Raw genomic sequence first — 16,983 nt, forward strand, 5'->3', positions numbered from 1 at the left:
AGAACAAAGTGAAGGTTGATGGGGGGGGATGGGCTAGTTGGGTGTTGGGTATTAAGGAGGGAACTTATTGTGATGAGCACTGGCTGTTATATGTAAGTAATGAATCACTAACCTACTCCTGAAACCAATATTACAGTGTATGTTAACCAACTAGAATTTAAACAAAAACTTGAAGCCTACAAAAGATAAAAAAAATAAAACAATTATTGGGATAAACATTTTAATAGTCCATTATTATCCTTTTATTATCTTGTAGGGTGTATATTTTGGCCTCTCTTTTATATGCCTGATATTGCTAATTTATATCATCTCTCATTTTCTTGATAGTACTTATTAGGGTTGTATCAATTATATTCATCTTTTTCAAAGAACCTTTATTTTTTATTCCTTGATTTTTATGTTTATCTCCCAGTTTATTGCTTTCTTATATTTTCTTTACTTCCTCCCTTTCAGTTTCTTTCATTTAGATAAGATCACTGATTTTATGCATTTTTTAATTTTCTAATATATACACAGATAAAAATTTATCTCTAGTGAATTAGTAACTGTATAACACAAGGGTTTTTGTTTGTTTCTAGCAACACAAGTTTTGATAAGTCTGATTTTTATCAACATTTCAGTGTTTCTAAATCATCTTCTAATTCGTGCGTGTGTGTGTGTGTGTGTGTGCGTGTCTGTGACCCTTGGGTAATTTAGAATTGTATTGGTTAGATTCAAAATATTTGGGAATTTTCAAGTTATATTTTAGTTGCTCTTATCTAGTTTTATTCCATATTGGTAAAAGAACATAATCTGAATGATGTAAAATCTTGGAAATCTGTTAAGACTTCCATTATGACCCAGTATATGGTCAATTTTGTAAATGGTCCACATGCATTTGGAAAGGATTTATTACATTCTGCCCTTGTTAGATGCAGTGCTTTCTGTATATTAGTCAAACATTTTAACGGCATTGTTCAGAGCTTCTATATTTATTTCATTTTGCCCTCTCGTCTTATCAGTTACTAAAAGATTTATCTTAATATCTGGAACTATTATTGTGGGTTTCTTAAATTCTCCTTTTAATTGTGTCCATTTTGTTTTCCATATTTTGGCAATGTGTATTATTTCCTACTAATTAAGCATTGCTATGTCTTCCTTATATATTGAGAATTTATACCTTGTGAAATAAACCTTTGGAGCTAGTGATATTTTCCAAAGTGTCATGACATTTAGTATATGAAATTATACTCCTACTCTAATGATCTTAAGTATTCTCAGATTGTCATAAATAAGGATTTTTCTATTTGTGTGTTTTATGGGCATATATTTCATATATATAACACCTGTCTAATGCACTGTTTCTTCTATTATAAGGAAAACATTTTGATTAGAATATATTTAATTTCTAATTCATCCAATGAAAATATATAATTACTTTCCCATTACTTTTATTATCAACAATTGTAACAAGTAATCCATTTCAATAACTATCATAATTTTGAGTAAACAAGCTATACAGATTTCTAAGATTTGGTAGGATTCCAATTTTTTTATTAAAAAAATAGCAACTTTTGCAGAAGTATTAAGCATTTTCCAAAATATGACTCCAAAGAACATGTGTTAAGTTCCCAAATAAGTAAGAATTTATGTCCTCTCACCTGGGTGGCTCAGTCAGTTAAGCATCTGCCAATGGCTCAGGTCATGATTCCAGGATCCTGGGATTGAGTCCTGCATCCAGCTCCTTGCTCAGTGGGGAGCCTGCTTCCCTCTCCTGCAGCTCCTCCTACTTGTGCTCTCTCTCTCTCTCACTTTCTCTGACAAATAAATGAATAAAATCTTAAGAAAAAAGAATTTATATCCTCTCAAGAATTTACCACTTTCAAAGGACAACTTATTTCTTTTCTCCTTGCCTTTACATAATTTCATCTTATTTATCAAAACTTTTCAAATCCTTATGCAAAGGAAACAGTCAACGAAACAAAGAGGCAACCCACAGAATGGGAGAAGATATTTGCAAATGACACTACAGATAAAGGGCTGGTATCCAAGATTTATAAAGAACTTCTCAAACTCAACACCCAAAAAACAAATAATCAAGTCAAAAAATGGGCAGAAGATATGAAAAGACACTTCTCTGAAGAAGACATACAAATGGCTAACAGACACATGAAAAAATGTTCATCATCATTAGCCATCAGGGAAATTCAAATCAAAACCACATTCAGATACCACCTTAAACCAGTTAGAATGGCAAAAATGGACAAAGCAAGAAACAACAAATGTTGGAGAGGATGCGGAGAAAGGGGAACCCTCTTACCCTGTTGGTGGGAATGCAAGTTGGTACAGCCACTTTGGAAAACAGTGTGGAGGTGCCTCAAAAATTTAGAAATAGAGCTACCGTATGACCCAGCAATTGCACTGCTGGGTATTTACCCCAAAGACACAGATGTAGTGAAAAGAAGGGCCATATGCACCCCAATGTTCATAGCAGCAATGTCTACAATAGCCAAACTGTGGAAAGAGCCAAGATGCCCTTCAACAGACGAATGGATAAAGAAAGTGTGGTCCATATATACAATGGAATATTACTCAGCCATCAGAAAGGATGAATAACCAACTTTTACATCAACATGGATGGGACTAGAGGAGATTATGCTAAGTGAAATAAGTGAAGCAGAGAAAGTCAATTATCATATGGTTTCACTTATTTGTGGAACATAAGGAATAGCATGGAGGACATCAGGAGAAAGAAGGGAAAAATGAAGGGGGGAAATCAGAGGAAGAGATGAACCATGAGAGACTATGGACTCTGAGAAACAAAGAGGGTTTTAGAGGGGAGGGGGGAGGGGATTCTGGTTAGCCTGGTAATGGGTATTAAGGAGGGCATGTACTGCATGGAACACTGGGTGTTATACGAAAACAATGGATTGTGGATCACCACATCAAAAACTAATGATGTATTGTATGGTGACTAACATAACATAATAAAATTAAAAAAAAAAAAAAAACAGAAAAAAATCCTTATGCCACATAATTTTTTAATTATGTTAAATTTTAAATTTTTATTTTTTAAATTTTTTATAATTGTGATTTCTGGGTTTTTTTCAGTAGAAATATTTGAGCATTTTGATTTTTAAATATTTATTGATTTGATTTTTTTTAACCAACCATGTGACAGGAGGTTTTGTGATTCCCTCTGTGTCATAGAAAATAACTGTTATTTTCTCTATCTAGCTGAAGAAATCTCATTATACTAAGGAGGAATCTGTGAAGTTATTTGAGGACCTCTTGATTTCAATTTTTTCTGTTTGAGAGTGTCTTTAAAATATGAACAATTGAGAATCTATTTCAAAAACCTATGATTTTTGTTGTTTCTTTTATTATAAATGTTAGCATCTTTGTATTAATATGCTTTATATTGTTTGACAAATCCTATGGTTTACCTTCCTGGTAAAGATATATGCACCATAAAAAATTGCTATCACTCACATTTTTTAAAAAATCACTTAAAAATTGTTTTTCAGTATGATTATATGGGATCAGAAATGATGGCTGTAACACAGAAAATTATCCAAATTATTGGCCTTGTCAACACTGTAAGTTTTAAGTTTTTTACATTTATAGTTTTATGAAAAATCATTGAAACTGATTTCTAATCTATCATTACAAATTAATGACTTAAAAATCTTTGATTATTAATATCCAAAGTAATAAATTGAACTTATTCTTTATTTTTATGTAGTCTTGAAGTAATGACTAATGTTATTTGAACAAGTATGCCATAAATTTTATTTTAGATGTTTACTCAGTTCAAATTGACTGTGATGCTGTCCTCCTTGGAATTGTGGTCAGATGAAAACAAAATGTCTACCAACGGGGATGCTGATGATTTATTACAAAGATTTTTCACATGGAAACGGAACTATCTTATCCTACGGCCCCATGACATAGCATTCTTACTTATGTAAGCATAATGTTCTATATTAAAAAAGAAATATTAAATAAGTTCATTAATTTGATAATTTAATGCATTTACTGTGTTCTTCAACTTTCTGTAGGCCCCTCTGAAAATTTTAAATAAACATAGCTGTTGCCATGGATGCAGTAGTGTAGTTGAAAATATGATAAAAACAAAAACAACATAAATAAATTATATAAAAATATATTTTGGAATATAATTTATGTAAAAGACTTGCCTTTCATAAACTTTTATGATGTTAACTATACTACAGAACACATATAAGCTTTAGCTTCTTAATAATGTAAAAATTGGCACTATTCAGTTAATATTACCTATAATATGTTAATACATTTCATGTCTACTCTTTGACTAAAAAGGATATTTTTGGTAATAATTAATTAAACAAATGCTTACATTTCAGACAGGCAAGACTTCTTATTCCACAGTTAAAAACCCCTTTTGTTTTAACTTTTAGTAACCAAAAGAGTGCATACAGTACAAGGGAAACCGAGGAGAATTCAAGATAGTAAAATTTTATCAAGTCTAAGAGTTAGGTGAGGAGAGGAAATTGGATTTAAAGTGAATTGTATGGGCACCTGGGTGGCTCAGTTGGTTAAGTGTCCAAATCCGGTTTGGCTTGGGTCATGATCTCAGGGTCGTGAGATGGAGCCCTGGTTATGCACTCAGAGAGGAGTCTGCTTGAGATTCTCTTCCTCTCCTTCTCCCTCTGCTCCTTCCTCCCCAAATAAATAAATAAATATTTAATTAAAAAAATAAAGTGAATTATAGTTTTCAATGATTTGAGCATTTTATATAATATATTAGATAATACCCAGATCAAAAACTGGTTTGAAAAATCATTTTAAATTTTATGAGAGATTTAATTTTATAAATAAGCTAATAAATTGTTCTGAATAAGTATGGGAATAAAATAGGCTATACTATAATGATGTAGTTACAGGAAACATCCTAGATATTTGGGAGCAACATTTCCTGGCACAATATGCAATAAAAGCTATGATGCAGATATTGCTATGGTATGTAATTTTTATCCTTCTTTACTATTTTTTCTAAACTTTATATTGTATTTTATATTATCTTATATAGCTAAATAGTGTATAATAAAAGTAGTTCATATTAACTTGACATTTTCCTCTATATGTGATTTATTATTTTGTTGGGACAAAATTATTTTAATCTCAGAAAGTTTATTTAATTATAAATTATAACATAAATCAAAAATGTAGCATACATTAATACACTTATTCACCAAGTAGGCAAAATGACTAACATTTATATCGGATTTTCTAAGGATGTAAAACCATAGAGCAAAGTTAAAGCCTCCTGTATGTCTACTTTAAATTCAAGAAATAGCAAAAATCATGAATTTGTGCTTCCATTTTATGTGTACTTTATGCAATTGTTACAAATGTATGTATCCATTAACTAAATATTATTGTTCTGCATTGTTCTTATTTTATGCATCATTTTCATACTATTTTGAACAGCTTTTAAAAAGATGCATATATGTTGAATCATATAGCTCCACTTTTAAAACTTTTATGTTATCAAGTAATACACATTCACTTATTATAAATACAAGTGGTTTTACAGGACTAATACTGAAAAACTGAATCAGCCCCTTGCATAAACTACAGTCTTATGAATGTACATTCAACCATTTGTTGAAGAGACTGTCTTTTTTCCTTTGGATATTCTTTCCTGCTTTTTTGAAGACTACTTGACCATAGAGCTGAGGGTCCATTTCTGGATTCTCTATTCTGTTACATTGATCAGTCTGTCTGTTTTTGTGCCAGTACTGTACTGTTTTGATGATTACTGCTTGGTAATAGAGCTTGAAGTCAGGAATTGTGATACCACCAGATTTTCTTTGGAAAAGCTTTTTACAGTTTTCTGTAGTGAGAGTGCAAACACACACGTGTGCATGGGCACACACACACAAAAGTGTGTGTATAGACATTTTACCACTACAAATAAAACGTGGAAATGTTAACACCATCTTTTAGGTCTCAAATCATATAATATAAACATAAAATAAGTAATTATGTAGCTTACTAAATTTTACTTTTAAATATATTTAAAACTATATCACACAAAATTAGCATTTTATTTTTAACCATGAAAAAAAATTTATCAATTGAAGAGAAAGTTTATTATATTTTCCCATTTAGTTCCTCTTTGTTCATCCCTGATGTTACAGGTTTTCCTTTATTATCATTTTATTTTTATCCCCAAAAAATTCTTTAGTCATTTTTTTTAAATGGGGGGGGCGCCTGGGTGCCTCAGTCATTAACTGTCTGCCTTTGGCTCAGGTCATGACTCCCAACCACTAATGCCAACATAGTATCTTAATTTTCCTTCATTTCAGAATGTGTTTATTTAATCTTCATTCTTAGGGGATATATTTGCTGGATTAAAATAGTGAGTTGAGGGGCACCTGGGTGGCTCAGTCGTTAAGCGTCTGCCTTCGGCTCAGGTCAGGATCCCGCGGTCCTGGGATCGAGCCCCGCATTGGGCTCCCTGTTCAGCGGGAAGCCTGCTTCTCCCTCTCCCACTCCCCCTGCTTCTGTTCCCTCTCTTGCTGTGTCTCTCTCTGTCAAATAAATAAATAAAATCTTTTTTAAAAAATAAAATAAATAAAATAAAATAGTGAGTTGACTTTTTTTCCTTTCAGCACTTGAAAAATATTGTCCTATATCCTCTGTTTATTGTTCTTTCTGATGAGAAATTCTCTGTTCTATGAGTCGTTGCTCCTCTATAACCAATGTGTTGATTTTCTTTGGCCAATTTCAAGAGATTTAAATATTTTCTCCAGCTATTTAATCATGATGTGTCTGCTATGATTACTTTAGGCTTATTTTGTTAGAAATTGGGGATGTTTTAGCCATTTTCCTTCAAATATTTTTCAGCTCTGTCCCCTTTCTCCCCTTCTGGGACACTAATGGCATTGATATTTGATCTTTTGCCATTGTTCCACTGCTCCTTGTATCTCTGTTAATTTCATAAAAAGCTGTTTTCTCTCGGGCGCCTGGGTGGCTCAGTTGGTTAAGCGACTGCCTTCGGCTCAGGTCATGATCCTGGAGTCCTGGGATCGAGTCCCGCATCGGGCTCCCTGCTCCGCGGGGAGTCTGCTTCTCCCTCTGACCTTCCCCCCTCTCATGTGCTCTCTCTCATTCTCTCTCTCTCAAATAAATAAATAAAAAATCTAAAAAAAAAAAAGCTGTTTTCTCTCTGTTTTCAGATTAGATAATTTATATGAATTAGTCCTTAAATTCATTCTATCTCTAACATGTCCATTTTGCTACTAAGTCCACCTACTCTGATTTTATTTATTTGTTTATTATTTATTTATTTATGATTTCTGTAATTTTCTGTTCTATAAATGTCATTTTCTGTTTCCTTATAGTATATATTTCTTTGGTGAGACTTAATGTTTTTATTTGTTTTATAGATTTTATAATTACTTGAAGCATTTTTATGATAATTTATGAAGGATTTTACTTCAGAGAATGTAATATATAGACTATCTTGGTTTTGCTGTCTGTTGATTATGTTTTCTCACTTCAGTTGAGCTATTTCTGGCTCTTGATATGATAAGTAATTTTGGACTACATCCAGGATATTTCTGAGAAATATGCTATAAGACACTAATTCCTATTTAAATCCTCCATTTCAGAAGAAAGTTTTGTTTCTAAAAACAAATTCTAGATCAGTTCTATGGGCCATTGTTTACATCTCAATTTAGTTTTCATGGCCTTGAGAGAAATTCTTTGACATTATGGACATTATACATGCTATTAGGGAGTCTGGATTCTATTGTTTTTCTTTGATGAGTGGTGATTTTTTGTTTCTTTTATCATGCGGTGCTCTTGGTTAAATTCAGAATGGCAACTGTAGACAGTGGAAAGCAGCTCTGGACTCAGTTGAGATCTTTAGTCTTTAGCTAGGTTCAGTGTTGAGGCTGCTCCATGTATGAATGTTTCAGGAGTCAGCCAGAAATGTGGGAGACAGAATTTGGAGGATTCTTTTTCTAAAGTCTTCTCTTTGTGTATCTATACAGCAGCCACCATTTCTTCATGTCAGATGTTTAATTTCCCAGGCCTGGAGTATCTTTTCTTTTTTTTTTTCTTTTCATGAATGGCCTGTGAACCCACATGCCATGTCGATTATACCTGGCCTTAAGCTGAAAGTCACAAAGACTGTCACTGTTTATAGGTATTTCTTTTGAGCATGGACTCCCAACCATTAATGCTAACTTCTGGTGAGTTTTTTTTTTTTTAAGTTTTTATTTAAATTCCAGTTAGTAATATTAGTTTCAGATGTATAATATAGTGATTCAACACTTCCATACAACACCCAGTGCTCATCACAACAAGTGTACTCCTTAATCTCTATCATCTATTTAACCCACACCCCCACTTACCTCCCCTCTGATAATCATCAGTTTATTCTCTATAGTTAAGAGTCTGTTTCTTGGTTTGCCTCACTCTCTCTCTCTTTTTTTCCCTTTGTTTGTTTGTTTTGTTTCTTAAATTCCACATATGAATGAAATCATATGGTGTTTGTCTTTCTCTGACTGATTTATTTTGCTTAGCATAATACTCTCTAGCTCCTTCTATGTATTTGCAAATGGCAAGACTTCATTCCTTTTTTAATGGCCAAGCAATACCCCAGTAGATAATGCTGCTATAAACATTGGGGTACATGTATCCCTTTGAATTAGTGTTTTTGTATTCTTTGGGGGAAATACTTAATAGTGCAATTGCTGGATCATAGGGTAGTTCTATTTTTAACTTTCTGAGGAACCTCCATACTGTTTTCCAGGGTGGCTGCACCAGTTTGCATTCCCACCAACAGTGCAAGAGGGTTTCTTTTTCTGCACATCCTTGCCAACACCTGTTGTTTCTTGTGTTGTTGATTTTAGCCATTCTGACAGGTGTGAGGTGATACCTCATTGTAGTTTTGATTTCTGTTTCCCTGATCATCAGTGATGGTGAGCATCTTTTCACGTGTCTGTTGCCATCTGTAGGTCTTCTTTGGGAAAATTTCTGTTTATGTCGTCTGTTAATTCTTTAGCACTTTTGGGTATCATGCACAGGGAAATAAGTGTAATAAGATCCAACTCCTTCCTGGGCAACTCCTGACCTGAAGCATGTATTAGATTCTATACTATAGATTCCAAATTTCTGTTGAAACTACCTAATATTTATTTATTATTAAAAATGGAGAACATTTTTCCTCTATTTTCATGCACACACAAACACATGCCATAGCTCTTCCTCCTGCCTCCAGCATTATTGAGGTAAAACTGATAAAGTACTAATATATTTAAATTGTACAATGTGATAATTTGATATATTTACATTATGAAATAATTCCCATAATCAAAGTAATTAATATATTCATCAACTCACATAGTTATGTTTTATGAGAATGTTTAAGATGCACTCTCATAATAAATTTCAAGTATATAATACATAATTATGAATTATAGTTCCCATAGTTATATTAGACCCTCAGAACTTATTCATCTTATAACTGGAAGTTTGTACCCTTTGGCCCACATCTCCCCATTTCCCCCTTCCCCTAGCGCCTAGCAAATACAGTTCTACTCTCTGTTTCCATAGTTTGACTTTTTTTTTTTTAAAGATTTTATTTATTTATTTGACAGAGATAGACACAGCAAGAGAGGGAATACAAGCAGGGGGAATGGGAGAGGGAGAAGCAGGCTTCCCGCGGAGCAGGGAGCCCGATGCGGGGCTCGATCCCAGGACCCTGGGATCATGACCTGAGCCGAAGGCAGACGCTTAACGACTGAGCCACCCAGGAGCCCCTAGTTTGAATTTTTTTAAAGTTACCATATATAAGTGATATCATACATATTTGTCTTTCTCATTTTACTTAGCATAATGTACCCCTGGTCATCTATGTTGTTGCGAATGGAAGGATTTCCTTTTTTGCGACTGAATAATACTCCATTGTATAGATACACTACATTTTTTTTATCCATTCATCTATTGATGGACATTTATGTTGCTTCCAAAACTTGGCTATTTTGAATAATGCTGCTATTAACATAGGGGTACAGATAGTGATTTCATTTATTTTGTTTATATAACCAGAAGTGGGTTTGCTGGCTCATATGATAATTTTATTTTTAATTTTTTGAGGAACTTCCACACTATTTTTCATAATGGCTGTACCAATTTACATTCCCACCAATAGCTTTCCTCCACATCCTAACCAACATTTGTTATCTCATCTTTATGATAATAGCATCTTACCTGGTGTAAGGTGATATCTTATGGTGGGTTTGATTTGCATTCCCCTGATGGTTAGTGATGTTTAGCATCTTTTCATATACCTGTTGGCCATTTGTATGTATTCTTTGGAAAAAATGTCTATTCAAGTCCTTTGCCTATTTTTTAATTGAGTTATTTGGTGTTTTGCTATTGAGTTCTGAGTTTAGGAAATGACCCAGCAATATAAATAGGAGTTATTTTTTATATAATTCCTTACTGGATATAAGGTCTGCAAATATTTTCTTCCATTCCATAGGTTGCCTTTCATTTTGTTGATTTCTTTTTCCTTTGCTATGGAGAAACATTTTAGTTTGATGTAGTCCCAATTTATATCTTTTTGGTTTTGTTTGTGTCTACTCAAGTATAATTAACATACAATGATATGTTAGTTTCAGGTGTACAGTATAACGATTCAACAATTCTATACATTTTTCAGTGCTCATCAAGATATATGTACTCTTAATCTTTTTTTATCTATTTTGCTCATCTTTCCCCCTCCCCCTCTTCCCCTCTGACAACCACCAGTTTGTTCTCTGTATTTAAGATTCTGGTTTTCTCTCTCTTTTTTTTTTTCCCCTGTGTTTGTTCATTTGTTTTGCTTTTTTTTAATTCCATATATGATTGAAAACATATGGTATTTGTCTTTCTCTGACTGACTTATTTCATATAGCATTATGCCCTCTAGGTCAAACCATGTTGTAAATGGCAAGATTTCATTCTTCTATATGCTGAGTAATATTCCATTGTGAGTAATATTCCATTGTGTATATATATATATACCACACCTTCTTTATCTATTCATCTATCAGTGAACACTTGGGTTGTTCCAGTAATTCCACCACTTGTTAATTTTTGCTTTTGTTGCCTGTGCTTTTGATGTGAAATCCAAAATATCATTGCCAAGAGCAATGTCAAGGAGATTTTGCTTATGTTTTCTTCTAAAAATTTTACAGTTTTAGGTCTTATGAGTAAGTCTTTAATCCATGTCACATTAATTTTTGTGAGTGGTGTAAGATAGGGGTACAATTTCATTCTTTTGCACATCATAGCTCTTTTGAATCTGTAGGATCTGTTGTGATGTCCTCTTTTTTATTCCTGTTATTATTTGTGTGTGTTTGTGTGAGTGTGTGTAATCTGTCTTCCTTTCCTTCCTTCCTTTCCTGTCCTTCCTTTCCTGCACCACTAAGTTATTTTATTTTGTTGCATTACTTTATACAGGGGATTTATTTTCAACTGTATAATTATGGAAGTACAAGACCATGTCTTCTTTTTCTGAGCTGGCAGTAAAAGGTCAGCTTCTGGTTATTACAACTTTCCCTAAAATCTGGTGATCAGCCAGTTATCATCTTTCATGTTCTGCTGTGGCTTTAAGTTTCTTTTAAATTCTGTTATTGGGATTTGGTCTTTCTTTCATGCTTAGCTCTTATAGGGTAAAAAGAAAGGAAGGAAATCATTTACTATTAGCTATTAACTAGTTTTTCCATGTTTTCATTCACACACTTGCACATACATACACACAGTCTTATTTTTTTTTTTCTTTTAGGTATGAATTACTTAAATTTTATCATAAATTTCACTTGATGTAGAAAAATAAGAGAAACTAAGTATTTTGCTTGTGATGATCAATGGGATGAGAAAAGTTTCACAATTTATTTAAGTTAAATAATATGACATACCACTCTGCACTGCCAGCAACCTTTTAAAAATAACTTCTCCTTCCAAGTGTTTTTACCATGGCTTTGCCTATAACTCTAATTTCTGTTAATTTTTGTTTTTACTTCATTCATTATACTACAACATTTTAATGAGCTCCCATACAAGTACCTTAATCCTATTTATATTGCTGGGTCATTTCCTAAATGTTATACTTCAGCTTAAATACTAATTCACAAATATTAAATAATTATACTCCACCTCAAAATTCTCTATTGGAGCACTTCATTTTCTTTAGAACACTTTTCACGATCTCTTTGTATTTGGGAAGTTTAAGTCTCTTGTTTATTTTTTTTCTCCCCTTCTGTAATGGAAGCTCCTAGTGTGATAAAGTCCATTTCTTCATGCATACCACTACATTTTCATCTTCTGTTAATGTGCTTGACACATGTGTATATTGAATTAATATTTTTTAACTGGATGGACTGATTTAATGAGAAAGTTAAATAAATGTGTTTTATGTTGATTGCATCAGAAATACTATGGCTATAGAATTTGAGCATGTCAAATATTAAACCAAAAAATACTTCTAGCTTGATCATTCTTTACACTGTTGCATGGTTCTTAGTCAATTAATCAGTATGGATAGTCTTATCAATGACATATCAAAATAACGTTGTAAAATATGCTTAACATAAAAAGTATTAAAATATAAAATTTTATAGGAACAAATGTTTTAATGTATTACTTGCTTTTGTTAACCTCTTGTATGATGGTTTTCCCTTCAATATTCTTTATTTTTAGTATCCAGATACAATAACTTTGGAGGGATTTTCAGTTATTATAGCTCAACTACTTGGGCTTAAAATGGGATTAACATATGATGATATTGATAAATGTTCTTGTCCAAGATCTACATGCATAATGAATCATAAAGCAGTGTAAGACTCTTTTTCTTCTTAATTAATTTCAATATATATTTGTGAAGTTGTTTACAAGATGTGATGATTTTTTAATTCTTTATATTCAACTCCATGTCAAAAATTGGAAAAGTATGTTGTGCACAAAGAGATATCACACTAACAAATTTGTCTAAATAATATGACTCCAGGAAAGTGGTAAATTACATGATTAAGAAATGCTCACTTGGGGGGATTAGAGGAAAATTTTTAAGATTTGTGAAGAGTGTGAAATATTATGTAAACATGGTGCTATTGTTTTGGTTATTGTAGTATATCGCATTCAAAGCAAACATCTAAAATTACCCTCAGTGATCTAGTACTGGCAGCTTTGGCTAGAATTTTAAGAGAAAGTAAAAGGAGGAAAGGTTTGAGGAGGGAAAAAAATTGTCCCTATTTATGGATATTATGATTGACTACCTACATATATTAACAGAATTAGTATGCAATTAAAACAACAACATTAAACATTTATTAAGATGGGAGAAACTACATATTATCTATAGACTGAAAGAAATAAAGAGAAGAGAGGGAAAAGATGATTTTGGATATAATGAAGACTTAAAAACAAAATCATTGAGTAAATTAGAGAGGATAGAATTTAGCGCATAAGTAGAGAGGCTGACTTTTATTGGAGCTGAGTATATTCAATTATTGTTAGATGTTAGCAGAGTAAATAGATAAAGATGTAGGTAGTTTGGTTAATGGAGGTATAAAGATGAGGGCAATTTCTTCTGAAGTTCAGAGTAAGGAGTATAAAAGCTTGGATAAAAGATGTGAAACACTTGTCTTGGAGCCTAGAAATTAGAAATGACAAGAATGTGATAGGATTGTTGGGCTTTTTGAAGATATACTTAATATTAGTAATTACAAATGTAATGTGAATTCAAACAGCATGTTATTTATTCTAGTCCATATAATTTCAGCTACCAAAGTCTCTATATAAAGAAAGTAAATAGTTGAGGTTTTGCCAAGTTAATGTCCATGGGATTCAAAAAGAGTTAGGGTTGCAGGAAAAGCTATGTTCCCTTAAAATAATTATTTCAATTTTTCCTAGCCCACCCTTGGAGTTTGGGATTAGAAATTAGAGTACTTTGAAATAGTTGCCTTAGCTTAACTATTTTATAGTTGTCTTTAGACCTGGTTGGTAATCTTCCCCACAAAAAGCAAATCAATTAATATTTACTTTGAAATGTCTTGGTCTATTAAAATTCTATATACTTAGGCTAACACATTCATTTCTTCCTTTTCATGGCCATCTTTTAAGCAAAGATGTAAAAAAATAAATTGCTTTGTACACACTTTAAGCAAAAGTTCCAAGTTCTAATTAGTACTTTTAATTTTTACTCAAAAAGCATGTGACCCAAGTAGAAAATAACCTGTTTCTATTTTTTCTTTTTAAATTTTTATTTAAATTCTTGTTAATTAACATACAGTGCAATATTGGTTTCAGGATTAGAATTTAGTGATTAATCTCTCTGTCTATTTTTAAACTAATTTTGTATAAAAAATATCGGTGCTCAAAATTTGTAGCTTTTTGCCTGAGAATGGCCTGCAAAAGTGAAGTGGCACTGATAGCTATTGAAACAAAGTAGTTAAAAGTAATAGAAAGTTGCTTAAATAATATTATTCCTTGTGATAGTCTTCCCATTTTCCCATATTTATTTCATTACAAATGACTGTCAGTGAAAGCTAAAACATTCTTTTCTTTTCTCACTCTCCCAACTCCAAAACCTTAGCAGCTATACATTTATTTCCTTGGAGGCTCAGCTATGGCTGTTTTGGAGTTATTATTTCAGACACGATTGCTTAGACTGACACTGTGCAATAGAAATAAAATGTGACCTACATATGTAATTTTAACTTTTCTAGAGCTGCATTAAAAAATTTTAAAAATCAGATGAAGTTAATTGCAGTAATATATTTTAATAATATATTTTATTTAATCAATATATCAAAAATATTATCATTCCAACATTCAATCAACATAAAAATTATTAACTGGATATGTTATATTCTTGTATGTGCATGTGTATTAATAGAGGATGTATATGAGAGAAAAGAGTCCAGGATTACACCAGTGTTATCCGCCTGAGAAACCAGAATAGAGTTGCCCGAACTGAGAATAGTAAATGGTACAGTCTTGGCTTAGAAAACCAGCAGTCAATATTGTACATAATTTTTCAAAATGTCTATTGGAGATCCATTAGACATATATCTTTTAAATATTCCACTAGAAATATAGCTGTGAACATGAAAATAAAAACCTTCACAGAACTTATATTTTAGTGCACAACTTAAGTCACATAAAAACAAATTTAAAAAATACAAATGAGCTTCTTTTTACATGATGCAAAAGTACCATGTAGAATAATAAATATTGACAGTGGAAGAAGAATGTGGGAGGGGACACAATTTTATATAATGTCAAGAAAGACCTCTTTGGAAGATTACATTTGAGTAGACATCTGACTGAAATGAGGGAGGGAAGCTTTGGATATATGAGAGAAGAGCATATTAGGTAGACAGAAAGATAGATGATAGATAATAGATGATAGGTAGATATTTAAACATTACACTTTATTGCTTTCCTGGAAAGATACATTTCCAATGGCATTTTTTAAAAAGAATGTTAAAGATAAATAATGATAAATTAAAATTTATTCATGCTTGTATTCATCTCTGATCAGGTGCAAGTTTTTCATTTGCCATCTTGCAATTCATATCATTATATATGGGGGCATTATTTAGGTGGAGTTTTATTAGCCTGAGGATTTACATGAGGATTATTATTTCATTGTAGGGGTTCCAGTGGTATAAAGATTTTTAGCAACTGTAGTGTACATGACTATAGATATTTTGTTTCAAAATTTGAGGCTAAATGTCTTCAGAACTTTTCAAATTTGCAACCAGTATATCAAAATCAATCAGTATGTGGTAATGGGATTTTGGAACCTAATGAAGAATGTGACTGTGGCAGCCAAGAGGTAAGCAATAAAAATTGGGATTTGAGCATAATTTCTTGTGTATCTAATAAATGGTTTTCATGGTATATATGGGATAATATATGAAAGTATGTCTTTAATACAGAACTTAGATATGAAAATGAGTGTAAGTTTTAGGATACATGAATTGCTTTTCCAACCCTCTTCAGTTGAGAAAACAAGTAAGTCATGAAAACTTGGTTTGCACACACTGCTTCCAAGTATGCCAGTGGAGAGGTTTTGCACATATAGGCTAAGTGCTTGGCTTTTTATCCTCTACTTATTTCCTAACTCATGTGACCCCAGTCTGTTTTCTCTACAAACTTTTCCTGAATTTGGTCCAAATTTTCCCATCTCTTTTGGTTGCAGGAATGGTGAAACATTATAATAGATTTTTCTTAATCCTCAAGCATTCTTGCATTTCCAAGTTTTAGGATGATCAAAACTTGTTCTATTTGCTCACTTCTAAATATAGATATCCATTCTATGACACTCCTATTAACAAAATACTCTCTGTACACTATTCTCAACAGATAAGACCACACATTTAATCTAATATCATTATTATGTAATATTTTGCAATTCCTCTCTATTTAAATAAAATAAAACTTAATGATTAGTCCCCCAGCAGTTACATGAATTTCTTATCCACCTACAAAAAGAGCTGACCACCCTCTGTTCACATAACATTAAATCTCTACAAGTTATCTTAATCCCCCACTATTCCCAAAAGTTTGTGTGTGTGTGTGTGTGTGTGCGCGCATGTGTAGGTTTTCCATTTATCTCAGGTCTTTCTTTCTTTCTTTAGAGAGTGGGGTGGAGAGGGACAGGAGAGAGGGAAAGAGAGAATCTCCAGCAGGCTCCACACCCAGTGTGGAGCCCAATGCAGGGTTTGATCTCACAACCCTGAGATCGTGACCTGAGCCAAAATCAAGAGTCAGACACTTAACCAACTGAGCTGCCCAGGCAGCCAGTTATCTCAGATTTCCTAATGTCATTTGACTTTTCTGATTAGTGGTACTAAGCTCATCTCATATTCATATCCTCCTAAATATGGCGCCTATTTCCTCCCAAAATGTCTGGTTATTTTTAATGAAGGATAGAATAAAGCAACATAATCT

General features: G+C 32.5%; 1 protein-coding gene across 1 annotated transcript in view; it reads left to right on the forward strand.

Moving 5' to 3' along the window:
* Positions 1–16,983, forward strand: part of LOC123847767 (disintegrin and metalloproteinase domain-containing protein 18) — a 159,957-nt gene that overhangs the window by 52,196 nt on the left and 90,778 nt on the right. Inside the window, exons 8-12 of the mRNA XM_064584044.1 lie at positions 3,507–3,578; positions 3,780–3,946; positions 4,899–4,980; positions 12,724–12,860; positions 15,682–15,865. Coding sequence (XP_064440114.1) covers positions 3,507–3,578; positions 3,780–3,946; positions 4,899–4,980; positions 12,724–12,860; positions 15,682–15,865 — 642 coding nt within the window. The remainder of the gene's footprint in view (positions 1–3,506; positions 3,579–3,779; positions 3,947–4,898; positions 4,981–12,723; positions 12,861–15,681; positions 15,866–16,983) is intronic.

Source organism: Mirounga angustirostris, unplaced genomic scaffold, assembly GCF_029215605.1.
Source record: "Mirounga angustirostris isolate CCGP_5_RB_7025 unplaced genomic scaffold, mMirAng1.0.hap1 SCAF_2, whole genome shotgun sequence".
In the NCBI taxonomy this organism is placed as follows: domain Eukaryota; kingdom Metazoa; phylum Chordata; class Mammalia; order Carnivora; family Phocidae; genus Mirounga; species Mirounga angustirostris.